Source organism: Egretta garzetta, unplaced genomic scaffold, assembly GCF_000687185.1.
Source record: "Egretta garzetta isolate BGI_Z169 unplaced genomic scaffold, ASM68718v1 scaffold108, whole genome shotgun sequence".
Lineage (NCBI taxonomy): Eukaryota > Metazoa > Chordata > Aves > Pelecaniformes > Ardeidae > Egretta > Egretta garzetta.
Window position 1 is genome coordinate 7,766,488 of NW_009260614.1, and position 23,743 is coordinate 7,790,230.

The 23,743-nt window shown below is 39.7% G+C and overlaps 1 protein-coding gene across 1 annotated transcript; it reads left to right on the forward strand.

The window, feature by feature from the left end:
• Nucleotides 1-223: 223 nt before the first annotated feature.
• Nucleotides 224-23,743, forward strand: RPA1 (replication protein A1). Its single transcript, XM_009645159.2, has 16 exons — nucleotides 224-271; nucleotides 548-626; nucleotides 1,181-1,289; nucleotides 2,125-2,213; nucleotides 6,874-6,960; nucleotides 8,143-8,275; nucleotides 9,201-9,303; nucleotides 10,406-10,474; nucleotides 10,619-10,811; nucleotides 11,925-12,064; nucleotides 13,704-13,852; nucleotides 15,153-15,285; nucleotides 16,343-16,519; nucleotides 17,830-17,937; nucleotides 21,241-21,327; nucleotides 21,689-23,743. Exons 1-16 carry the CDS (start codon nucleotides 230-232, stop codon nucleotides 21,794-21,796), a joined length of 1,806 nt encoding a protein of 601 aa, XP_009643454.1. The 5' UTR covers nucleotides 224-229; the 3' UTR covers nucleotides 21,797-23,743.

The following is a 23,743-nucleotide window of genomic DNA, read 5'->3' on the forward strand; positions in this document are numbered from 1 at the left end:
GAGAAGGGGGCTGGGCACCGAGTCCGGCCCGGTCCTGAGGGAAGAAACTAGGCCTGGTCCCGGGAGGCAGGGAGGGCTCTGGCCGGGTTCAGCGGTGACGGCCATTCCCGTGTCTCTGGCCGCTCCTCGGCTGCGGGTCTCGAAGCGTTCCTGGGTGAGGTGGTGGCACCTTGCTGAGGGTCTTTATTTTTTTTATTTTTTTTTTTTCTTTTCCTTTCTCCAGGCCATAATGCAGGGGGAGCAGATCATCAAGCCCGTGCTGCAAGTCATTGTGAGTACTCTCCGTTACCTCTTGGCCCAGTCCATTAGTGACTGCGTGCATTTCAGCGCAAGCGTCTGTGCGCAGCCAAACTTTCTCTGCAGAGGAGCCGAGCAAGGCTGATGTACTTTCAATTTCGTTTTATGTGACTTGGTATATGCTGTTGATACTAGTGCTCAAAAAAAAAAAAAAAGGCTGAATAGATAGGTCGTTTGCTAACGATGTCACTTTGTGTTTTTGAAGAGCTTCTGAATGAATGAGAACTAATAACCTGTTGTTTCTGCGTAGAATACACGGGCTATTGCTACAGGAAATGGGCCACCGCGTTACCGAGTGTTGATGAGTGATGGGGTTAACACACTCTCCTGTAAGTATGATAAACTGTAGTCAGACTTTTATAAGTGTGGAGATACTAATGGTGCTAAAGCCTCCGGTCTGGTCTTTAGGTGCACAGTGATTAAATGAGTATTGAAGGAGAATGTGGCTTATAGGGACCACAGACTCTGAAGCCTGCAACTGCATTTTAACGTTTGGACAAAATCCTTCTCTTCTGGAACTTTCTGTGTGAGCTTTAAGCAATTAACTTGCTGCAGGGTATAATGAAAATATAGAAACTATACATGGTTTTGTAACAGTGACTTTAAAGTAATTTAGCTTAATCTTTCTCTGGCTTACTTGTTATATGATCATTCTGGCTATCACTGCACTCCGAAGTTTGGGGAGTAAATACAGTACAGTTGATGCTCAGTTTTGGTGACCTGTTAGCAGTTAACACTGTTTTCTATGTGTTAACTAACTGAGCAAGTTGTAGATTTAATGCAACACTAGCAGATTGGCTGCAAAAGTTGTGGCCAGCCATGGCAGCCCCGTTTAAGGCTGGTATGTGTTAATTGTTTCATTCTTTTTCTTCTGTTTCTGCAGCATTCATGTTGGCAACTCAGCTGAACTCTCTGGTGGAAGAGGAACGCTTATCAGCTCAATGTATTTGCCAGGTTAACAAATTCATTGTCAACACCCTGAAAGATGGAAGGTATATATGTTTCTTAAAGTACGGTTCTACAGAAAAGCAGCTGTGCTAGTGGGTGCTCTGGTCTTTGTGACTAAGCAAAGGCCAAATGCTTTTGACTGGGATTATCTGAAAATACTGAGTCTTTAGGGTGGAAGAGGGAAAGTACACAGCACAAGCAATAGCGGAAATAAAAAAATTACAGAATGTGACTGCAATGGGCTCAGATATGTCTAGTATAGTGATTTAGTCATTTAAAGTTTCCAGTTGGAATACTCCAAATTGTACAAAGTTTCATTAAAATTCACTTAGAATTATCTGCTGTGGAAAAGAAACAGTGACAATTTCTTTTTACTTAGGTTTTGTGGAATCTGGTCTGTCTTTTATGAAAATTTGAGGGAAGGGAGGTAGGATACTGCAAAATGAGAAGGGATCCGAGTGAAGTGATTATAGAAAACCTGTGTATGTGTCTAGGAGAATATGAACTGAGGTTCCGTGTCTTTTTGTTCAGTGTTTTTGTGGAGGGAATGTAACTTCTTTTGAGGCAAGAAATATATTCTCTCTTGTAAAATCAGGCATGGTTTTGATACTTTTAAAACACTGTGTTGTTTCAAGCCATTTTTGTGTGCCCATTCACCATGCTATCGTCTGTCCTTGAAGAAATGTGGTACTGTTTCAAGCCTACTTGTACCTCGTGAGAGGGTTAAGTTGTCAGTGGAGAACTTTTGTCTTCCAGATCCCCCATCCAAAGAATCAGCCCCTAATGATTGGTTCTCTTACCTGAACACAAAGGATATTCAGAATCTGACAGACTTGCAGAGGGAGTGAAAGTCTTTATTGCTGTCTGTTCTGTTCGTAGGAGAGTGGTTATACTGATGGATTTAGATGTTCTGAAAACTGCTGATAAGGTCGGTGGGAATATTGGCAATCCAGTGCCATACAATGAAGGTGAGTGTGCACAAATACCGTGCTGAACAGACTGTCTGTTATGATAGTCTTTCAGCTGTCTGTTTCTTTTAATTTAAAAAGCAGCAGTCAGACATCTTCAGCTTTCTTATGCCTGGAACAGTGATGTCCGGATCTTGAAAATCCTTTCTATTTGTGTAACCCAAAAAGGGTTTTGTTCATATTTTCATAAACTCTACACCATGGCTGAAGCTTCAGTCTCTACATGGTATTGGGAAGTATCTAGACCTTATGATAACATTGACAGGTTTTTATTATACATTAGTGGTCTCTACCTAGAGTTCCAGTAAGTATGCGGAAGCTATTCTATGTCTCCTCACAATGAGTAATCAAATAGATTATAATTTCTTCTGTCTGGAAAGAAAACAGGAGGAAGAAGATGTAATAATGGTCTGTGAAAGTATAAGATGGCATGGAGGGGATGAATAAAGAATGATGAATCTCTCTTTCTGTTCTATGTTCGTTCGATGCTCTTTAGTTCTCATATTGTCGGGTAGTGGTTTTAAAACAAAGACTGTACCGCACCCCCAAACAGTGCATAGTTAAATTATGGAACTTGTTAAGGTAGGTGCCAAAAATTGGCACAGGCTCAAAAAGCAATTAGACGTGAAAGAAAAATCCATTAAAGGCTGTTAAACATAACAATACATCCTCTGCATGAATGTTAGATTCAGGAAGCACTAAAACTTAGATTGCTCAAAGTACGTAGATGAGATAACTGGTATGAAAACACGGCCAGCATGCAGGCTTTCCTAAGCACCCGTTCCTACCCTGCCATCTGCAAAACAATGATGTGCTGGATGGACCTTTATCTGACCTGCCATGAATCTTCTGGGTTTATTATGCTGCATAAGTAACTGTGGTCTTAATTTTCGTGTGCTGAGCTTACAGTTCTCAGGCAAACATTCTTTGAATTAATTTTTTTTTTCCCTGAGATATGTTCGAAAGTGTGTTGTGTTCCTCCAGTTCTGATGTTTAAAAAAGAGAGACGATAATAAGCACTTAAAATATTTGAACAGCTCTGTCATTGACGTATATACAGATAACAGCTGAAATTTAATAGCCAATAGCTCTTCTTGAAGAATTATTTTTTTTCTGGTGGAAGTGAATAAATATATTGTTATCACTAAGGGACCGCACATTAGTGGCAGCAATCTTCTGTAGGATATTTTGGACAAACAGTGGTGGTAGGTATGCTGCCATTCTGGTTAAAAAATCTACTTTACTTATCAAAGTAGAAATTAGACTTTGTTGCAAAGGCAAAGACATCTTTCTTCATTAACTTTTCTTTTTCCTAGGGAATTAGAGGGGCGTTTGTTAAATGAGCCTAAAGAATCCTTTGTTCCTTTGATAGTTACTTAGCTAATTGCTGTTTAAAAAATGTGTTGACATCTCTGATTTTATGGTTTAATCCCACAGTTGCTGTAGAGACCCAGATTTTCAGAATAGCTATTGAGCAGACTGTTTTGTGTCTTTCTCCCATTTCCCTTGCTTGTGGGATACAAGAGCGTGTGAACTATAGTCTTTTTCAGTTATATTGTTGCTTAGAAACGACTGGGAACGTGATACAGAACTGAGCTGAAAATATACCTTTAAGAGTATAAATTTTGATAAAATTACCATGCCTTTGATCAAAGTTATCTTTTTCATTTGGGCTTACAAAAGTACTCAGCAATGAAGTTTTCAAATCTAAATGCTTTTGGAGATGTTACAGGTCTATGATCATAGTAAGCGTGGTCTTGCACTAGATAGTTAAGAGATGCCAAATTTGATGTGGCGTGTATTTCATTTTAACACTGACGTTATTCTGCAGGTTTCATACCCTTTCATGTGATACTAAATAAGGTTTCAGTTACAGAAGATGGTAATAGTTTATGGATCGGGTGTGCTTAACCCAGCCTTTCTGCTCTGCAGGGCTGCCTGATTCGTCATGAAGGCCTTGATAAAATGGCAGAGGTGTATTTCAAGTTACAGATTCTTGAAGTTCCTCTGTATATTGAAAGATTGTATTTTTGAGGGACACTCAGCTAATGCAGAATGAGTATCTAAGAGCACTTTGTATTTTTTAAAGGAGAAAAAAAAATGGTATTTTTAAAAGAATGTTTTGTTCTACTTTTGGTCTTTCTTGAAACACAGATTTCAAATTGCTAGATCTAGGATTAAGGAATATTCTTTCCTAGCCTGTAATACCACAGTAGGGCCTGGGGAGTGAGAAGCTGGCTTTTGGCCACTTTACGCTTGAGCAGCAGGAGGTTAATCTGCCTAACAAGGAAGCTGGAGACACAACCTTCTTAATACATACCATAAACGCTTTTCAGGCAGCATTTCATAATAGTATTGAAAATTAAGATTGAGCAGTTTAGTTCTTGGTAGAAAACTAGATGGTAATGTTATTACTGTCATTAATCTCATTCAAATTACTCTGATGCTGGACTTTCTTCTTACTATGACAATTACTTGCTACTTATGTTTAACTTTTGTCATTAATCTTTCCGTGTTGAAATGTTTGTATACTTATACATTCACTTGAACTCTTTATTCTTGCCCTTCCCACCATTGTGATTTGGTGTATGTTCTTTCAAAGTGCATTTTCTTCCCTCTGCTTCCGCCCCTCCCCAACAGTTCTGGGACAGGTCTTCTGTCACCACGGCACTGTAGCAGTACCTCTTGGTAACCAATTATTGGAGGCAGAGGACTACAGTTATATGGCTATTACATTACAGCGGGCTGTGTGGCTAGCTTTGGCCAAAGGTCTTGGGTTTGAATAACCCAGTATATATAGCAGAAATGTGATCAGGTATTTCAAGGGGGGTTTTTTCAGCTTCTAATAAAAACTAACAGCAAAAACCAGGCAGAGGAGTCAGTTTCCTGAGCACCTTAAGTGATCTGTAGGCCACCAGCCACCACAAAAATCGTAGGTTAGGAGTCCCTAGGCTCTACAAGCAAGAAAATTGGAGAGATATTTCTGTTACTTCTGTATTTGAACACAGGTACAGGTGTGTTAATATATTCTTAATCTGTTGAGAAATACCAGGCTGTGGGTAGGCAGCCATTAAAACATGAATTTGTGTTTCTTAATACACGCGTTCAAATGTACGTGGTGGTCTTTTGTTTGGTTTGGTGGGGTTTTTTAATTAAAAAGTCCTAGGGAAAAAACAATTTGGAACAGAATTAGCAAGGAAGTCTCTTGATGTTTCATATGCACACTCCTGTTCTTGAATATTCTTCTCCTGACCAGACATACTTTTCTCTTAATGTGTTTTGTTGATTTTTTTTTTTTTTTTTTTTTTTTTTTTCCCTCCCCTTCTCATCTTACACAAAATGGATATGAGGTGTTGAGCACTGACCCTGACTGGGTCCTCTGAGTACCTGAGGCAGCTGAGCGAGGGTGAAATCTGGCTTCTCCATCTAGTGGATTCTGCAGTAAATGCACATTGCCGTTTGACGTCACTCTGTTGCCAGGGAGACTACTGTCACCAGTTCACCGATGTGACTCTACTGCGGCAAGTTAGAGGAGCAGATTGGTTTTGTGCAAGGACCTTGTTTTGGATTGAAAATAACCAGAGGGTTACCCCTGTAGACTACACAACATCAGGCAATGCTACATCAGGGTCTCCTTGTGTTGCTTCTGCTCCTTTACCTTACTTCTGTGCCATCCTTCCTTGCCATTCTGTTCTGGGATTCTTTGCTTTTGTTGCTCATGATGTTTATAGGCTAGGTATGACCTTCTTTTCCATTTTCTCTGACTGTCTTACTCCTCACACCCCAAATCAGGGAGGGCTTTGCCTGCTCAAGCCTAAGAATTCTGCAAACCTATGGCTTAAGAGTTAGTTGTGTCCAAAAAGACAAAAATGTTGGATGTTTTCTCATCCAGAGGCAAAAATATGATAAGACAATTGTTCTGTAAAGTAACTCAAATTTTTGAACTGTAGATTAGTCTTCTAATGTACTATTTCTCAAGATATGTCACTCTGCTCTTTCTCTTGTAAGTTATCATCAACATAAGGCAAGTAAAAGTCCTGGAATCTAAAAAAAAAAAAAAGTACAATATGTACTTACTATGGCATCGCTTTGCTCCCAATGCAATATACTGCTGTGTCCCAAGGGGAACCCTGGTGAATGCTGAAATTAAGACTCCATCATCCCCGCATTAAATATCTTCGTATTTTGGAAATAAAATATAGCAGGTGTTTTATTTGTCTTGTGTTAACTTAAGGTTTGACTTTATCTGGTAGGTTTTTGGCTCTTCCTGAATTTTAAGAGGGAGTTCTCCCACAGTTTTTATCTTGGCTGTTAGGTAGTAGCAGAAACTACCTGTCAGAACAATAGAAGCCTATAAAAACTGAGAAGTTGTCGAGATTGCTTCAGTGCTGTCCTTTTAAATAACTGTCAACCCTGAATTCTTTCGAAGTAGAAAGCAGTTGCTTGAGGAAAGAGATCTGACTGAAATTCCTCCATGGTAATATTGTTCAACAGACCGCTTGCTGCTGCTGTGTCTCATAACACCTGAATTTTAGCATGTCTTCTCCATGTTTTAATTTTTTTTTTTCATGCAAGTCTTATTTCCTAAAAAGGCTTAAAAGTAGTTTTAATTACTGTGCTCCCTACTGTACTCTATGGTCTCTTTCCATTTGATTACCAGGGCAAGGGCAGCAACGTTCTTCAGCTTCAGCAGCAAACCCAGCACCCAGCAAACCACAGCCACAAAATGGCAATTTGTCAGTAGCAGGTAAGAGTAATCTTGGGCAGGAATTCTGGTTTCCACTTACGCAGTGCAAAACTACAGCTTAGATTTAAAAAAGATCCTTTCTATAGTGGTGTTGCACAAGAAACACTCCATTAAAGACTAACCCATACCTTGACAAGGTGAATTCTCTCAAGAGGCTACTGTACACTTGGATTTAATAAATTTTTAAAAAGGAAAAAAAGAAATCTGTCCCACTTCCCTCCTCTTCCCCAAGGAAGAAAAAAAACAGGAAACGGCTTTGACAAAGCAGTGTAAACTGAACATCTAGTCTGATGCAATTCTGCATTCTTGAAAGTGCTCTGTGGACACACATGTAGGCTACAGTTTGGACCTGGCCAACAAGTTTGTTATTGATGGTGAGATACTGAGGCCAAACAGCTTAGGTGGTACAGGACTGAAATTATTTGATAGTACATCTATAAATACAGGTTTTTGATCAAGACTTTATATAGTGAGATGCTAAAAAAAGCAGTCAATTTAAATGTCACCCTGTAGGCTTTTTTCAAGCAAAAAAGTTGGTACTGCTTCAACCTGTCTGTATTGTTTACTCCTGTGTCTAAGGAGTATTTTGAAATAGTAAAATTCTGACACTTGCTTACTGCAGCAGCAAACAAGCTCTTCCTTCCTGTACTTAAAGCTGATCATAAGAGTCCTACACTTAGACATTGACAAGATTCAGTTTAGAATTAGCAGCATTGCTTTATGTCAGGAAATTATTTGATTGTGGGGTACCGTTCCTTAACTGTTCACCCAAAGGGTGTAGATCTAAGGCTTGATGTGCCATATTTTAGAGAATTTGCTGCTAACTAGTTGTTTCCCACTTAGACCATCTTTAAGTGATTGACTCTGGACACATCTCCACTTCCAGTGTAAGTGCTCTAAAGGTCTGAGAGTGTCTCTTGCGCAGCAGTTTGCAGCCTAGAAAATACTTGTGGCCAAGAGCAGAAGTGATTCAACAAACTTTCAGCCACTCTGTGGTGCCCACGTAGCACAGTGAATGGAGCTTTAAGTGCCTACGTGGTGTTAAGTATAACTTCACCTTCTATGCAGCTCCCCATAGTGTGGTGGGAAAAGTTCTGCCTGACCTTGCTCCACAATGTCGTTTGAACCTGGCTTTTGCCTGCAAGGCTGAAATTCTTTATGCTTTGTTGTGGTTTTTGAAAGGTCCTGCTGCTCCCAAGTACCATGCTCCCTCAAACCAGTTTGGTAAAGCGAGCACTCCCAGCTCAGTGAAGACACCGGGGGGATCGCAGGCCAAAGTAGTGCCGATTGCCAGCTTGAACCCATACCAATCGAAGTGAGTTATCGTGATTTGCCAGGTATTACTCAGTGTCACAGGCACAGGGGAGCAGTAGCTGTTCTTTGCTTTCTCATGTATGAATCTCTGTCAAATCATTCTTTGAGGTCTTTTGAGTTTATTGGTTAACTTCAAACAAACAAAACCAATAATAAAAACAAAGCCACACAGAGAAACAGACAAAAAAACCCTCCATAGAAACAGCTGTATGGGTTTTGGTTTGTTTATTGTTTGGGGGTTTGGTTTGGTTTGGGCGCGCGCTCTCTCTCTCTCTCTCTCTCTCTCTCATTTCATCAACAGTGACAATCTAAGATTTGCCTTCACATTGTCTTGGTGAAGTTACCATGCTGAGCTTGATAGGTTTTTAATATTTTAGTTGAAAATCAATTTTCTCCTCCCCTCCCCCCCCCCCCACCATTATGGTAACTTAATGACAAAACAGCTCAGTAAGCTGTTCACTTTGGCTACTGTTCTGTTGAAAAGCATGAGGATGTAATTATTTCGTGAATGACATTTTTAAGTTATGCAAACTGATTTGATTACCCAAGTTAATTCCGAATCCTATAATTGAGCTCTTGAGTTCTAGCACGGCTTTTCAGAACAGGCAAACTGCTGTATGAGAAGTGTACCCTAGAAGAGTAAAAGATTTGAGGCCTGCTTCTATGCAGAAGGATTGTTTGCTACTACTGTAATACTGGCTGCTTTATGGCTGCTTTGTTGCTGCTTTCTCTACAACTTTCTGCCTTTAATGGTCTAGGCCATTAAAATAGAAAGCAGCAGAAGAGCAGGTAGAGTTGCGGAGGTGCAGTGGAAAGATTCTCACTTTTTAATAGTAACATTCCAGTTCCAAAGGTTTATAAATGCAATCTCTTTTAAAAAAAAAAAAAAAAAAGACGCAGAACAGTGATTTCTTGTACAATTTCAGGTGGACCATTTGTGCTCGTGTTACCCAGAAAGGCCAGATCCGTACGTGGAGCAACTCTCGTGGTGAAGGAAAGCTCTTTTCTATAGAGCTAGTTGATGAAAGCGTAAGTGTCGTATGTTGAGAAAAAGATAATGTGTGTCAGATGCTGATGAGCCCTTCATAAAGACAGAATAGAGGAAATAAAGTGTATTATAGGAAATGTTTTTTTTTATTACGACTGAAGCTTGTATTCATTAAGTTGAGCATCAACGACCCGGTTTTTATCCAGAATGAAGTCTTAAATGCATGGCATTGCTGATTATTTTTCATCAAAGTCTATAGTCTGTGACTAAATTTTTGCAGCTTCAAAATATAGTTGTTTATGGAAACTGACAACCTAATACTCAGGTTTGTGGTGGTTTCCTGTGGACTGAGAATGAAGTCTCATCCTTGCTTAGATACGTGCCACAAAGCAGAGCGAGCAGAGCATTGCCTCCAAGTTATAAGCTTTCATTTTCATGAGGAAATCAGAGTGCAAATTATTGTAGTACTAGGAAATTTCATCTGTGGTTTGTTTGGGGAATGGTATCTGGTTAATCTAACTAAACTTGCAGTTTGTCAAACCTCCTATCAAATTACAGCCTTCTGTCACGAAAACAAACAAGAATCTGCTAGATTAGTATAAAATGTAAGGTTAATAATGTAACATGTTGTCACCAGCCATTTGTTTTCTTTGCATACTGTCTGTATTCAATTTTTTTTAAAAAAACAGTATTTATATCTAGTGAGTTTATAATTGTTACTAATTCATACTTAAAGACTTGACATCATGCATGTGTGGGAGATATCACAATCTACTGTGCGCTAACTTGTGGAGCTGCGTGATCTATTCGGTCTTTTTATGTAATGGCAATTAATGCCAGTTGTACAAGTACCTATTCAGAGGTGTGTATATGATATATGTAGTTCTTACACATTTCATTCTGAAGCTCTACATATGCTAATGAGACGTGAATGTGAGATTTGATGGTCAGGTGTAGACTATGTCATTTTAGGTATAACTACAAATGTGAGGAGAATGTTGTTTGTTTCTCACATGCCTGGAGCTAGCCTGGCAGACCACGCCGTGTCTGTAGAACTGATGCCACTTAACATTGCAAAGACTTCTTTTTACCTTTTTTTAATGCCGAATTTTGGTTCTGACCAGCTCTCCTGTTTTCCTGCAGGGTGAGATTAGAGCTACCGCATTCAATGATCAAGCAGACAAGTTCTTTCCACTCATTGAATTGAACAAGGTATGGTAGCACTGTGCTTTCATAGACTGACATGAGCTAGAAAAGAGGAACTTCAGCATAGCAAGGATTTTTAAAGGTGAACACAATCTATTTTCTCTGTCTGAGTTCTGATGATATCCTCTGTTTCATTGCTTTCTCCTGTAGGTATATTATTTTACCAAAGGCAATTTGAAGACTGCTAACAAGCAATATACAGCTGTTAAGAATGACTATGAGATTACATTCACTAATGAGACTTCAGTTGTGCCCTGTGATGATGCCCAGCATCTTCCATCTGTTCAGTTTGAGTTTGTATCCATCTCTGACTTGGAGAACACACCCAAAGACTCTATTGTTGGTCAGTCTAAATAGCAAAATGTGGAGCTCTAAAGCTTTGAAGTTTTACTTTTACTTTTGTGTCCTGAATTCTGGGGAGGTAGTGAGCGTACAGTGCTTTGAGTGTTGTGATCCCTTAAACGAGGTTACCCAGTGATGGTTGCCATTAAAAATACCTAGGGCAGTTTTCCTGTTAACATGTCTTTGCCCTGTTCTCCTGACAATATATAATGATTTTTCTTCAAACTTGTGCTTCAAACTAAAGACAGTAAATTATAGTTGTTTATTGTACTATGATCATTGTTTTCCACAGAAAAGGTCTGGAAGAAAAATGTCCTTGCTCAGCACGTGTGCATTTCATACCTTCCGTGGTCTTGCTTTCTTTCACTATCTAATTATCTCTGTAGTGATTTTGGCATAATTCATTGCATCCAAGTCCAAGTTGCATGACTGTTTTGGCTTGCTTTGTGAAGTATTGGAGATTTGTTTTTCTGTAATTTGTTGGGCAGAATACGCCGGAAAAATCAGAGGCTTGGGTGGGGGCGAGGGTTCTCAGGTTTCACAGGCACAAGATGCCTGTGATTCAGAGGCATTCAGCTGGGGATTTTAAAGGTAGATGTGTAATATTAAAAACTGTATATTTTTAGGGAGTGCAAAGGGGGTTGTATTAGCTTTTACTACCCAAACATGCAGGCTTGTTCAAGTTGCAGCTTACAGTCACAGGGCTACATTGAAGGCACTAGCCAGTTGCTTTGTTGTGTTATAGTCACTTTGAAACCCCTCGCCTGAGAGACCTGTGATTAAACAGCACGAGTGTGTGTTTACAGGATGAAGTCTGAAGTCCTTTGACAGAATATGATGGGGAAAGATACTACAATGCCTTGATCTTGCTAATGTGGCGAGGCGTGCATTCATGAATATCTTAATGAATTCATCAACAAAATTAAAGCACTGAAGAGTTCTGTAGTGGAGCATTCCTACCATAATACACTTAATTTCCATATCAGGTTTGATTTGAATAGGGAGCTGGGATGCAAGGTAAAAATCTGACACTAGGTTTGAATTCTTCTCTTGTGATCTTGTATTCCCCAATTGTGACCCTTGCGTAACTAACTAAATTGTAACTGTTTTTCAGATGTAATTGGAATTTGTAAGAGCTATGAAGATGTCACTAAAATTACAGTGAAATCTAACAATAGGGAGGTATCTAAGAGGAACGTGCATCTGATGGATACATCAGGGAAACTGGTGACAGCTACGCTATGGGGAAATGAGGTATGTGCTCTCTTACCTGTTCTTAAGCAAAGGTTCCTTTGTGTAGGATGAGGAAATGAATGTGCTGTTGTCATCTGAGATGGGCATAGCACTGAGGCAGAGTCCTGGGTGTTTAAGGATCAGGGGCAGAGAGAAGGTGAAAGACTTGTCTGGTTTCATTCAGGTGTGATGTTCTTAACCTTTCTCTGACAAACTGCTGACATGATCTGACTAATGTGCTCTGAACAACTGCAGACATTGTCTCAAGCCCAAAGACTGAAGATAACAGGCTTCTAGTTTAGGAAAGGGTACGAGTTGCAGTTTGATTATGGAAAAGCCCGGTGGCTACAGCTGTCTCACTGGAAGTGAGTTTTATTTGTAGGGTGGGATACACGGTTACCCTGCATAAATTGCTGCTTAACGAGGGGGTTGAGAGGCTGCATCTCAGACTAGGTGTTTAAAGCATCAGAGCCTTGGAATTGAAAGTTTGAATAGTTGCAGTAAACCACTTCTTTATCCTTTTAACAGGCTACTTTGTTTTCCAGCGGTGTTGTAGGCACTTAGGGATTTATTTCCAGTCTATAAAATGGGGGTGATCCTGCCAGCTTGACAGTGATGCTTTATGGTTAAATAATCAAGTGCACTGATATTGTAGGTAGCTAAACACCATTAAGCAGCTGCTGATAAAAGTGAAGTAAACTGAAGTTCAATATCACAAAGTTTTGCGGTTGAACCAGGTTGTTACAGGAGAGGCTACGGGTAATCAGTTCCTGGCATAACTCTTCCAACAGAAATCAGGGTCTGCGTTGCACAAAGTTAAATCTGTTTGCTTCCTTGTAGAATAGACAAGGAACAAGCATTGAGGGGAAGTGACGTATGGCTTGCAGCTGGCAGTTAGGCTTAGAATCTGTATCTCCTTTGTAACAGTCATTGCCCTAACTGCTGCAGTATTTTGTGTGTTCTTCTTTGCATCTCTTGGATATAGCAAATGCTACTGCTAACTCCAGCCTGTTTGTAATCTTTAAGCACATGATCCTCCCCTTGCTTGCTAAGTGATGTGGGGTCCAGAAAATCTATACCTTTCAAAACCCCTCTCATGCCAAGAGGTTCTTTGTTAGTGTCAGACTTTACTTAGATAACAAATTGATGGCAATTGAACAGCATTAAAGCAGCTTTGTGAGATTAAAAATGGAAAAAGGGAAGTCAAGGAAAAGTGTTTGGTCACCATACCTACATTTCTACTTTTTAAGCTGTAGTAGAATAGACGTGATTTGCTCAAACAAGCAGAGTGAGTTGTTTCATCTCCTGAAGAATCTAATATGACCAAATGATTTCTTCTATTTCGAGAAAACTCCATTCCCATAACCCATCTCCCTTTCTAAAATTCTTGTGTAAAACTCCTAATGGAGAGGACTGATCCTTTTTTTCCAAACCAGTGGTGTGACTTAAGGATTTTCTGTTTTCCCAGGAAATAGGGTGTTAGGATTACAGCTTTAGTTGTTAGCTGACTTTTCTTAAACTCCTGGTGATATTGTTTAAAACTTCACCTTCTAAGTACAGTGAGATAGTTTGATTCAGATTCGGTCTCTTGTCATAATGTGCAGATCACGACCTTTACTGTAGCGTGCTACTAATGTTTTCTGTTCTTTCACACATGCAGGCTGAACAGTTTGATGGTTCTAGACAACCTGTGATAGCCATCAAAGGAGCCAGAGTCTCTGATTTTGGTGGTAGAAGCCTGTCTGTCCTGTCCTCAAGTACAGTTGTCATCAACCCTGATAGCCCAGAGGCTTTTAAGCTCCGAGGATGGTATGAGTGTGTGTTTATGTTGATTCATTCCAGTCTGCTGCAGAGTGGTTTTTTTATTCCGTTTCTCTGTACTTGAGCAGTCTGTATGGTATGGAAGAAAGGTAGCAAAGGATATGGGTTCCAGGGTTATAGAAACTCCTCTTCCTTGAAAGCACTAGAGCCTGAAAGGCTGTCCTTTTTAAGTTGTTCAATTCAAAAACTTATAATTCCATGGCAGACCTTGAAAAATTGAAATAGGAGTACTGCGTGCTGACCCAAAGCCTTGGAAGGCAGCATGAAATCAGACTTGACCAGCTCTACTTTCTGAGGCATTATCTGAGAGAACAATATTTTTTCCACAGGCTTTTCCATTGTGTAGAATCTGATACGCACTCTGTTAGTATGGACTGGAGGAACTATGTTGACTTCTCCCAGTGTCTATGTCTTATCAGATGTTTTTCAGATAGCAAAATAACATTTTTATTGTTGTCAGGAAGACAAAGTGATTTCTTGGTGTCTCGTTGCTTGTACTGTAGGTATTTGCTAAATTGTCTGCTATAACTACTAATATGGTGAGATGTGGCGTAAGTACGAATAAGGTTAAGTGCCAAGAGCATCAGATTCATGAATCCTGGGTTTTCAGGTTCTAGTTAAACCACCCAAACATGGATAAAATCTAATGGCGTTCTCCATTTGTCACTAAGTTGTGGTTCTCCCATACTTCAGAGGGTTGTTGAAGATAAAATTTGTTGTGGGTCTTAGCTATTGATGTCACACTTTAATTAAGTTCAGTTTTTTAGGCTGCTTGGTGTGTTTCTCAAATCACAAAACCCACCAGAATGGGATGGCAGTACAACCTTTTGCTGAAAAGCAGTGCTTGCTTATTTTAGCAGAGGAAGCATAATCTGTTCAGTGCTATTTGCTTTTTCTTTCAAAGCTGCTGCGAAGATAATGGTACCATGTAATTTAATTTTAATTATGGAAATATCTTGATGCCCTTAAATCTTGTTATCTGACTGCCTTTAAGAAGCATGTAGTGCGTGGTTTGACCACTAGCTGGCAAACAAATTGCAGTTATATAGAACAAAGCTGTCCTCCTTTTGTGGGTTTATAAAATATTGTGCGAATTAAGTCGGACTATTAACTTATTCTGAAATGCTATTTTTGTTTGCAATATACACAAATTACTGTAATTGTTTCCTTTGCAATCATTGATAAAAAAAGTCCCTCATGTATTAAGTACACAAAACTAAATGTAAGCTTTTGATAAAGCCTGTATGGTCTGCTATCCGAGAATAGAAGTGCATCTTTGTGGTTCCAGGTTTGACTCTGAGGGGCAGCTTCTGGAATGTGCCTCCATCTCTGATGTGAGGGGTGGGCCAGCATCTGGAGCGAATACCAATTGGAAAACTTTGTTTGAAGCCAAATCTGAGAACTTGGGACAAGGAGATAAGGTAAAGCATGGCTGCTGAGTACAAGTCTTGCGTACTGGGGAGAAAATAAAAAAGCTAGACTTTGTGCTGGCATTCTGCTTATTGAAGTAGTCCAGTTGTTAAGCAGTATGTGCTTATTCTGTCAGAATTCATGCTATCAAATAATTTTCTTTTTTTTTTTTTTACAAATAAATTCAAGCTCATTGCTGATGTTGCAACACGATACTATGTTTGCAAGAGAATTCTAAGCCTTGTATAAATGGAGGTGGCGGGGAGTTCACCCCAAAGATGTTCATATAAATAGCACAAAGTGTTCTAGAAGAAATATGTGCATTAGGAGGAAGTGGTTTTCAAGGGTGCATGCTTGGTCAATAGAGAAGCTAGGAATAAAACCCAGGTCTATGGCATTCCAGTCCAGTAACCTCTCTAGTCTTATACTACTACTTGACTTATTTTTATTTTTTCTTCAAACTCAAGTGCTAAGCCATTTGGGATACACAAGAACTTCTGTCCAAGAAAAATAAACTTTACCTGTAATTCAGCTATTTTCAGTGAGATTTTTTGCACATGCTTCTTAAGCAACCTCTGTTTATCTGTTGAAAGACTTGACCATGGTCTTAAAATTAGGATGATTATTTGAGTATGGTGAGTGGGTATTTTGTTCTGTAGGCTATAGTTTAATCAAATGCTTATCTGTAATACTACACAGTAGGCTTTCTGGTTTTTGTATTGGCTCCCAAATCAAGCCTAGGAAAGTGCAGAATCTTAATCCTGTGAAAAAGTAGAGATTTGAACAGACACAATGGAGAAGCAAATATGCTTTATCTAAAGAAAACCTAGCAATTGGAGTTTCCTGGAATGGAAACACAAAATAATCTTGCTGTAGGGGCTTTATTTAACATAATGGAAGCCTGAAAATGATTGCAACAGAGGGGTTGATTTACAGTTTCCCAATAATCCATAGCTGTTAAGCTTTCTAATCCTAAATATCCAAGTATGGGTGCCTTGCTTTGTAGTTAATTCAGAATTGGAAAACATTGAGTATTTTGAGGCTAATGTTGCACACTCACTCTCCTAGGCAGATTATTTTAGCTGTGTGGGCACGGTCGTACATCTGCGCAAAGAGAACTGTATGTACCAGGCATGTCCCTCTCAGGATTGTAATAAAAAAGTGATAGACCAACAAAATGGACTGTATCGTTGTGAAAAGTGTGATCGTGAATTCCCCAACTTCAAGTACCGCATGATGCTTCTGGTAAGTAAATGGATTAGAGGAGAGCGCACGTCTCGCTGTTTTCTTTGTACAGCCCAAACAGAAATCTTTCAAGAGAATGGGGTGTTATAGTGCTGTTTGTCTGTCTGTGGTGCCTGTGGGTTAGAGGATATTTAAATTGCTTGTATGCTGTACCTGAGTGAGGGATGTTTCATTGAGCTGATTAGCAGTTTGTTTTCCTAGTGCTCCAATTAAAAGCTTTTCTCTTTGCCAAAAAGTTGATGCTAGCTCAGTTGATTCTGGTTTCCAAGTGTACTATGCAGTGCAGAGTACAGATGGCCTACGCCTCTTCAGTAGTGAAGATAAACTGAAGTAAAATGGCATTTCTGGAGAGCAGTAATTGCACTTTTACAGCTGCTACCTATATTTAGTACATTTTTTTTTTGGTAGGTATTGTTCTGTCTCATGCTTTAATGGAGCCTGCTTCAGAAAGTTGTCTGAGGATTATTATTGTGATGCCCGCTCACACTGTAAGCATTGAACTGAAGGTTTTACATTCTAAGTTAGAGTTGTATCTGCTGCTTAGAAAAGCTGTGCCAGGTGGGCAAGCAGAGAGAAGGGAACTATCCCTGCAGTCTCACTAAGACACAAGCTTCTGAATAATTTCTAGCAGATAACTTCTAGGAATGCATGAACCACTTTACATAGCAGAATCATTCTTGTAGATTATAAAGGCAATACTGAGAGTACAGTCGTGGCCTTCAGAACGCTATGTCTCCTATTTTCCCATTCCTAAATGTCAAAGCAGCCAAGAAATGCATGTGAGGCTGGTACTTGATCTTTTTACTGTTCTGTCTTGTCCTTGAATGTTTTGATAGTTTCCTCATATCATAGTATTACATGTGTTAGTGCTCAAGTGCTCAGGTATAAATGCAGATTGCTGTTTTGCTCATGTCCCCCTTGGTGGTGGTTGTTCTGGGCTGCCTGTTCTTGCTAACGGTTCATCAGTGACAGTGGAACAGAGCTGAATATCCATCAGTCTATACCACTGTGATCTTGTGGCCTTTTCCTGTGACACAACGTACTGTCAATATTAACTTGCATTAAGTTACTGACGTTCCATGGAGCTTAAGAAAAAAAAAGGTAGTAAGTCACTGCTTTCTACCCTCGGTGATGGAAAGTACCTACGGTGCATAGGGCTCTGGTGGTTACTGGAAATTTAAAACTCTTCTCTAGCTGTGAAATAAATCTCTTTTTTTTTTTTTTTTTTTTTTTTTTTTTTTTTTGTACTGTCTTCTGTCTTCCTTGAGGATTAGGCAACTGGATGAAGTGACTTTTTTTTTCTTTTTTAGGTGACCATTGCAGACTGTCTAGACTATCAGTGGGTGACTTGTTTCCAAGAGTCAGCAGAATTCATTCTTGGGCAAAATGCAGCTTTCCTGGGAGAACTGAAGGAAAAGGTCAGTCAGTTAGCTTATTGTATTTTCAGTAAATGTCTAGAAGTTGAACTATGCTTCACACATCTTGTTGGGCTGCCCTCAAACTTCTGACTTTTTTTGATCCTCACGGTGAGGAAATATTCTTGTAATGTTGACTTTGAAGGCAACTTGGAGAAAGATGTGAGGTATATGTGGAACACTAGTGCTGATCCATCAGAGAGCATGAACTCATCCTTGTGTGCACACATATAGCACTCCTAAGTCAGCAGAGGCGGTAAAGGCAGTAGGTTATGTTCATGCAGTTGCTGTGGAAATTAACAGCATTATTAAAAGAAATACAAAAATGCCATATGAAAGAAAGGGATATTCTGCTTCATTTGGCAAGAATTTGATCTTGCCCATTCTCTGTGTGATAGGCCATTTCAGGGACCTGGAAGCCCAAGATTGTTCTCAAGATGTTGGACTTCAGTGTCTTTTAGAAGTTCACAAATCACTGCTTCTCCCTAGTCTGAAGTTCTTGGCAGGGACTTGTTTACTCTCCTCAGGATTATTTTCCACGGGCCATCTGCCTGGAGAAGAGATTTGCCTGGTTTCCCCCATAGTTTGCTCCCACAGTCAGTCTGTCTACCTCTGAGCTCTTTTGGCTGTTCAAAGCTGGAGATCGGCCTGTCCTTATCACCTGGACCTCGAGAGACAACTGATCACTTGTCGTAGAACTACAGCCTGTAGAGGGCTGACAGCTTTAACACATGTTGACTCCAATACAAAGGACAGGCTGTTTTATCATTGTACCTAGATTGGAAGAATCTGCAAAAAGAACTGTTTTAGCCATGAATGCTAAAACATTATCCCTAATGTGTTCCAAAAATTTGTTTACAAAACCAAAAAGTTCCAGAACGCTTTGTATGTATCTTTCCAAGTAGGCAGGAAGCTTTTTACACTAATGTATATTAGCCCACTTCTGAAGGCTTTTTTTTTCCCCTCTACCAAATGTCATCAGAAACTTTGTGGGTCATGTGAAAACCATGACTTCTAAAATAGGTCATTGGCAGAGACGTTTAAGTGATCTTTCTTTGACAGATTAGAACGGTTTTTAAGGTTGTAAGCCATTAAACACTGACAGAATGTTTTCTTCCCTTGTCACTATATGCTTCTCTGCTGCATTTTCCTTTCTTCCAACCAAAAGAATCTTTTCCTGATTTTTAGTTGTCGACTATATAAAGTCTCTGTGGTTTTGGTTTGTTGTGGGGCTTTTTTTTGGTTTTGGTTTGCTTTTTTAATGGCGATGTGGAAAGCGTAATAAGTTCTTGAATTGCATGTGAGCGTTACTGTGCTCCCAGGCTGAGGTGGTTGATACTAGGGCTCCACAGATACACCAGTTATTGGTTAACCAGTTGCTTGGCTGTGGGAGGGAAATGAAGCAGGAGGATTTGTTGAGGCTGTAGTCCTTGTTGTCCTGAGACACTGTGGTAGACCTCATCTGCTTCTGCAAAGCAGGGCTAGTTTTCCTGTGACTTCTATAAAAGAATGACTTTGGGAAATTTCCTACACTTTGACTCTCTAGGATAAGTGGTACATAGCGTGTCCTTCTGGGATGGTAAGAGTTTTTGTGGTATTATGAAGGCTGGACACCTCTGTTCTGTAGGAAGATGTATTGCTAGGGCATTCTAATTAGAAGTGCTTGCACTCTTACATTTCCATTTTCAGACATTATTAACCTGTCAATATTTTCTTTCTTCAGTTGTGCTTAATCTCTGCTGGAGTTCAAACAAAATTTCTTAGTCACTTCTAATGCTGAAGAGAACTGGGTGGGGAAGGAGAGACAGCAGATCCTATGTAACAATACAAACATGTAATGTCTTTTGAAGAGCTGCCTAATGGAAATGGCTGAGGATAGAAAATGGAACATAATATGGAATGAGCCGTTGAGCAGGAATTCTTTGTGTGCCAGGAGAAATTGGTTTTGATTTGACACTTTTATGAGCCTTTAAAAATGGTACTTGATGCATTTTCAGTAAGCTTTTCTTAGTGCTTTTTCTCTGAAGACCTGATGCAGTATCCTGTGAGGTTGGTGGGAGTCTTTCCACTGCTCACAGTATGTATTGAGTCCGCGTACAGCCAGTGACCACGCTAAGCATAGATATGCATGCATGGTTTTTCATCTACTTCTCCATTGTGCTTGTTACCAAAGGAGGTAATGCAGGGTAGCAGTGACTGGTATGCTAACAGCGTTTTCCACTCACTAATGGTTAGCGTAGTTTGTGGCAGGGCTGGAAACAGAAGCCAAATGCTTTATTAAATGAGTTTTCTTATCCTCTAATCCGTACGATGGTCAGAAGAAGGGGTTTTTAATATTCAGGAAGGATATGCCTAAATTTTGCAGTCTGTGAAACTAGCTACTCCTGTTCACCTTCGTTTGTTGTGCTCTTCTAAACCTTAGGAGAATCACTGTGTAGTGTAAAATAGTGCTGCACACATTTAAAAACAGCAGATGTAACACTTGGAATGTGAGTGAAACTGAGGTGGGTTCAATTCCAGATCAGATGCTCTGTCTGCTGCTGGAGTGACTGATCAAGTCAAGTGCATCTGGTAGATAAATGCATTAATAATTACTTGTCTGTATCATCCTGGGGCTGTGGGTTTGTGAAATGTCAGCAAAGGTTTTTACAACTAATTTTTACAAAAATAAACTTTTTCCACAGTCTCCACAACTTGTCTGCTTCTTTTCTACTGTTTTGACAAATTGTCTGTTATAAATGATGATGATGTTTAGTGTTCATATGGTAATTAGAAGCAGCTTATGTTATAAATATGACAGAGTCTTCTAATGGTTATAAAAGCATGTTCAAAACATGCATCCAGTTTTTTATAGAACAGCCTCATATAGGTCTGTGTCAGGACGTGAAGGGTACGTACAGCCTTGATGGATAAGCAGAGAAACACGATGCCTAGTAAGACAAATAATAGGGGAACAGTTAACTCGGTCAGTGTTTGTGGTCATAGCAGAACATCAGAATTCGCCAGTTAAGCAGCATGAGAGAATCTTGTGTAGATTTATAGTATTTTCACTCTGTACACTTGGTTGCTGATTTGGTGCAACTGTATGTTTAAAAAGTTTTCACTTTGAACTAAACTTCTTCTTAAAAACTTTAAGTTATGGTTTTGGCATCTAAAATTTGATGGAAGATTCAGCTCTGCCTACATGATCCGGTTAGTTCCACCATTTTGCCAACATCAGCAAAAGATAAGCTGTTCTGAAAGTTTATAGTACTGCTGGAAGCCTGGGGTGTCTGCAACCGATATCTGTCTTTGTCCTCCTCACAGAACGAGCAGGCATTTGAAGAAGTGTTCCAAAATGCAAACTTCAATACATATGAGTTCAGGATCCGAGTAAAACTGGAGACTTACAATGTAAGTATCCCCCAAAAGGCAAATAATGTAGCATGTGGCTTTTGTAGTTTGACTTGTCTTGGAGGTGGCTTCTTCCTCTTACGCTTGTGGGGAGGCGTTTCCAAATGTACTTGCTCACACAGATACTGTCAGTCTTGAGCACTGAAGGAGGGATCCACTGTCATTAACACTGCTATGTCTTGGGTTCATCAGGCCTGGCTTGTTTCAAATGAAAACAACATAGCTGCTCTGGGAGTCACCTTTGCACTCCCAGCTAACCCTGATACCAAGAGCAGTAAGTTACTGGGGCAGAAGGAGGTTAGAACCAAATGCCTGGAGTGTTTAGCGTTCTTCTTTTACATGCCATATTTCTCTTTCACAGGATGAATCTCGTATTAAGGCTACAGCACTGGATGTCAAACCTGTGAACTACAGAGAATACAGCAAGAGGTTGATCGCAAGCATCAGGAGAAATGCTCAGCTAGGGTGAGGAGGCTGGTGCTGACTGACTGAAGCATTCAGAATGTCTGAAATAACTTTGCTTTCTTACTATATGTGAAGCTGAATTATATAACCATTGTGTTGTCTTTGCAAGACAGTAGTGACACCTTGACACTTTGACTTGTTCAGCAGAGGGTAGGAGGAAGAGTGTCATACAGCTTTCAGATATGGACGAAGGCGAACAGGTCTATTAGCCCAAGTTAGTTCCTTTCTGTAGAATTCAAAGGCTTTCTCTTTCCACAGGTGCCATGCAGTTGTTAATGCTTGGAATGGCAATATGGTAGAATTATTAATCAAAGAAATATCTCTTATATCTGAAGAATATCCTTCCTTCAGGGTTTAATAGACTGAGTCAGATGGGTCTGATATTAATCAAAATTGTCTCTTCTGAGGAAGGCAGATAAGCATTGACTCTCCATCCCCCAGGGAAATCTAGGCAACTACAAAGCATTGCTTTAGTTTTCTCTTCAATTAATACTATGGGTTTTTGACTGATTTTAGCACACATTTCCTGCCTGTATGTATTTTGTATGTTTGTATGTTCAGTTTCTTTTGGTTTTATTTGTGATGATGTTAATCAGAAACAGGTCTTTAAATGGGGGGAGCTTTGTTTCAATAAACACTGTTTAATTCCTGTGTAGTGAATTTTGCTTTCTTTGAACACCAAAGACTTCTCATTACTGGAAAGCAATTAATTAGCTTTCATAATAACCATTCACTTGGGGGAGATGTTACCGTATTACAAACACTAAGGTTAGACTGAAGAATGGAGACTTCTTTGCCTGATGTTAACAGCATGGAAATGCAGTGATATTTTCACCATTTCTGTGCCTGAGAATGCTGATGAGCTGGCACTTCTGGGATTTTTATTGACGTTTACACAGCAGCCTAAAACTAACCAGGCTTTGAGATTTGTTCAGACATAGAGCTAGTACAGAAAACAGTAATTATGCTACTGGGTTTTTCAGTCAGCAGAGCATGCTAGCTCTGTGTGCTCCTAATCACATTAATTATGTGTTCCCTGGCTGCAGCTCACAGCTTGGCATTTGCTGCACAGCTCCAAGCATCCCGGCAATACCGAAGTGGGTCTCTGGTAGCAAAACTGAAAATTATTTATTTATTTTGCTCTGTAGAGCACTGTTTCTTCATGTATTCAGTTAGTGCCCTTTATTTCCCATCATTTCATGTTTGTCATCTTAAGTCTTTACGTTTAAGAACGGTAAATGCCATTCCCATTGATGGACACGAAGGACGTTATTCTGGGCCCATTAACGCAAACAACCCCTTCCTCTTTTTTTTTTTTGGATTCTGAGGATCATGACTGGGTTCTTCTGCTGATGTCTTGAATTTTTTATTGAAGTATTTGTTCCCTCTGACCTTGCTTATAAAGCATTGACTATAAAATTACAGTCTTCAGCACTGTTCTGGATTGACAAATGGTGGGTTAGTGGTGATAATCTATCCTTCCACTCTGCTAACCAGTCTTAGTTCTGCTCCTCCTTTCCTATCCCTCCTTCCCAGTTTGAGGGGACTGGTAACAAGTGGTAATGTGAAATGTTTTCCTTGAGGCTATTTTCCAATTCTCAGGCCCATATACACCAGAAGTGTTTTTACGGGCGTTTGTGTTAGCGCGTATTTGCTGGCATTGCAGCTTTATGAGACGATGTTGCACGCCTGCCTCTGTTGGGGCAGCTCATTCTCCCAGAGGGAATCGCTGTGCATCTGTATTGCTGGGTTTACTATGCCATCAGCCAGAGCACTAGAGATGGAAGGTATCAATACTCAAGGGTATTAAGGTATCTTACAGGATCAGTTGAACGACCTTGAGAACTGGAACAGAAAATCAACTTAAAACAGTTTGTGTGAAAAGTCATTTATTTGAGGACTAATAAAAAAAAAAAAAAAACCAACCCTGCTCTAAAGTGGATGCTCATTA

Excerpts from the sequence above, each read along its gene's own strand:
- RPA1 (XM_009645159.2), top strand. The coding sequence starts at position 230 with ATGCAGGGGGAGCAGATCATCAAGCCCGTGCTGCAAGTCATT. Across the intron at positions 15,286-16,342 it reads ACTTGGGACAAGGAGATAAG|GCAGATTATTTTAGCTGTGT; the intron begins GTAAAGCATGGC and ends TCACTCTCCTAG. Across the intron at positions 21,328-21,688 it reads TAAAACTGGAGACTTACAAT|GATGAATCTCGTATTAAGGC; the intron begins GTAAGTATCCCC and ends TCTCTTTCACAG.